Source organism: Austrofundulus limnaeus, unplaced genomic scaffold (assembly GCF_001266775.1).
Source record: "Austrofundulus limnaeus strain Quisiro unplaced genomic scaffold, Austrofundulus_limnaeus-1.0 Scaffold1600, whole genome shotgun sequence".
Taxonomy (NCBI): domain Eukaryota; kingdom Metazoa; phylum Chordata; class Actinopteri; order Cyprinodontiformes; family Rivulidae; genus Austrofundulus; species Austrofundulus limnaeus.
Genome location: NW_013954002.1, coordinates 1 through 2,741, shown reverse-complemented (window position 1 = coordinate 2,741; position 2,741 = coordinate 1). Strand labels below are relative to the sequence as shown.

At 48.4% G+C, this 2,741-nt stretch overlaps 1 protein-coding gene across 1 annotated transcript in view; it reads left to right on the top strand.

Moving 5' to 3' along the window:
• LOC106535880 (adenomatous polyposis coli protein) overlaps positions 1 to 2,649 on the top strand; it is a gene marked incomplete at its 3' end in the record, with an annotated part of 14,648 nt that extends 11,999 nt beyond the window's left edge. The window contains 9 exon segments of the mRNA XM_014033015.1: positions 10 to 78; positions 183 to 233; positions 310 to 396; positions 502 to 679; positions 1,668 to 1,868; positions 1,957 to 2,052; positions 2,153 to 2,292; positions 2,378 to 2,455; positions 2,533 to 2,649. Coding sequence (XP_013888469.1) covers positions 10 to 78; positions 183 to 233; positions 310 to 396; positions 502 to 679; positions 1,668 to 1,868; positions 1,957 to 2,052; positions 2,153 to 2,292; positions 2,378 to 2,455; positions 2,533 to 2,649 — 1,017 coding nt within the window.
• Between the last annotated feature and the right edge of the window lie 92 nt (positions 2,650 to 2,741).

Genomic DNA, 2,741 nt, shown 5'->3' with positions numbered 1-2,741 from the left:
TTTTTTTTTTTTCAGACTCGTGTGTCTCGTATTCAGCAAATAGAGAAGGACATCCTGAGGCTGGGAGCTCGACTACAGGTAAGACCACCTGTCAGCACAGTAACACACCTGTGTAACACTCACCTGTCAGCACAGTAACACACCTGTGTAACACTCACCTGTCTGTGTGTCTGTCTCTGCAGGTAGAGGGTGGTCAGAGCGCAGGTGAGAACAGTGGGGTGGCTGGTGCTCAGGTGAGTGGGCGGAGCTTTGTTCTGACTGTTACCTGTGTGCTTGTCACTGTGTTTATGTTGTTTTTTATGTTCCCAGAGTTCTGTGAGCCGATTGGACCACGACTCAGCCAATGAGACAAGTTACTCTGTGCCTCGACGAATCACAAGCCACCTGGGCACAAAGGTAACTCAGACTGGCTCCCAGGTGGGTGGGAGGGGCTGCCCCGCCCTCCCTCCTGTGTGGGTGGAGCCTGTCCTGGCAGTGACAGCCGTGTGTCGCCCTCTGCAGGTGGAGATGGTGTACAGCCTGCTGTCCATGCTGGGGACTCATGATAAAGACGACATGTCGCGCACCCTGCTGGCCATGTCCAGCTCACAGGACTCCTGCATCGCCATGCGTCAGTCAGGATGTCTGCCGCTACTCATACAGCTGCTGCATGGCAACGACAAGGACTCCCTGTTGCTGGGTAACCAGTCTGACTGTAAACACTGAACATSCACACAGCTGTTCACACATTCATTAAAATAACGTTTCAATGATTCAAGTAATAAAAACTAGGAGCACTCACACAGCACCTCTGTGATCGACACATGTGTACAGCTGCTGGATGCTGATTGGCTGTCACTGTGTGACATCATCACTGAACATGACCCTCTGGGGTCGGCTCTGTTCTGTTTGTGWCAGATCACCATTCTTTGTAACACAAACCTGACATGAACAGAGTTTCATGATATTTTCAGTACACAACATTTAGAGTAAAGTTCTACTGCAAACATAACCTCACTGACAGAGTTTATAATAAAAGATGTAAAAGAGAATAAAATCTGACAAAAACACAACTTATAAGTAGGGTTGGGTTGTATGGATCAGTAGTATACAGTATTACAGTAGTATACAGTATTACAGTATTACAGTATTACAGTAGTATACAGTATTACAGTAGTATACAGTAGTATACAGTATTACAGTAGTATACAGTATTACAGTAGTATACAGTATTACAGTATTACAGTTGTGCGTCCCCTCACACGACTCAAACGTCACCATACTTGGACCTTCAGCCACAGTCACACAGTATTACAGTAGTATACAGTATTACAGTAGTATACAGTAGTATACAGTATTACAGTTGTGCGTCCCCTCACACGACTCAAACGTCACCATACTTGGACCTTCAGCCACAGTCACACAGTATTATTGTTGTATACAGTATAACAGTATTACAGTAGTATACAGTATTACAGTAGTATACAGTATTACAGTAGTATACAGTAGTATACAGTATTACAGTTGTGCGTCCCCTCACACGACTCAAACGTCACCATACTTGGACCTTCAGCCACAGCCACACAGGATGAACTCTGAGGGTAAAGGCCAAACATAAAGGCTGGTTCTGCAGCTTGTGAAGCTCAGCTTGCTGCACACCTGAACATCTACACCTGTGTGGGTTACAGGTAACTCTCGTGGCAGTAAGGAGGCTCGAGCGCGAGCGGCAGCAGCGCTACACAACATTGTGCACAGTCAGCCCGATGACAAGAGAGGGCGCAGAGAAATCAGAGTGCTCCACCTGCTGGAGCAGGTCCGCCATTACTGCGAGGCTTGCTGGAGCTGGCAGGAAAACCACGAAGGAGGTGTGGACCAGGAGGACAACCCCAGTGAGTCACTGGTCACCTGACTGCAGTACTGTCAGTGTGTGTGTGTGTGTGTGTGTGTGTGTTAACTGGTGTGTAACGTGTGTTACAGTGCCTTCACCTGTGGAGCATCAGATCTGTCCAGCGGTCTGTGTCCTCATGAAGCTGTCCTTTGATGAAGAACATCGCCATGCCATGAATGAGCTGGGTGAGTCTATGGCTGCTGGTCCTGGTTCTGGTCCTGGTCCTGGTCCTGGTCCTAACCAGGTTTAGGACCTGGTCTCTGACCTGTGTTTGTGTCCCTGCAGGAGGTCTGCAGGCGGTGGCGGAGCTGCTGCAGGTGGACTGTGAGATGTTTGGGTTGAGCAGTGATCATTACAGCGTGACTCTGCGGCGATACGCCGGCATGGCCCTCACTAACCTGACGTTTGGAGACGTAGCCAATAAGGTGAGAGGAGCTGCTGTTCACCTGTTCACCTGTTCACCTGAGGATCCAGAAAGMTTTCAGTGTCTCCTCCTTCTTCTCCCATCAGGCCACACTGTGCTCCATGAAGGGCTGCATGAGAGCCATGGTTGCTCAGCTCAAATCAGAGAGTGAAGACCTGCAGCAGGTATGTGCAGCTGTTAGCACAGCAACAGGCTGAAASAGGACACACCTGTTCAGGTGGAGTGTCTCTTGTGTTTCCAGGTGATAGCCAGTGTCTTGAGGAATCTGTCGTGGCGTGCTGATGTCAACAGTAAGAAGACGCTGCGGGAGGTGGGCAGCGTGCGTGCTCTGATGGGTTGTGCTCTAGAAGTTCAGAAGGTGAGTGTAACCAGAGTATTTATATTATTTATAATCTGTACATTTATAATCAGTACACGTTTATAATCAGTACACGTTTATAATCAGTACAC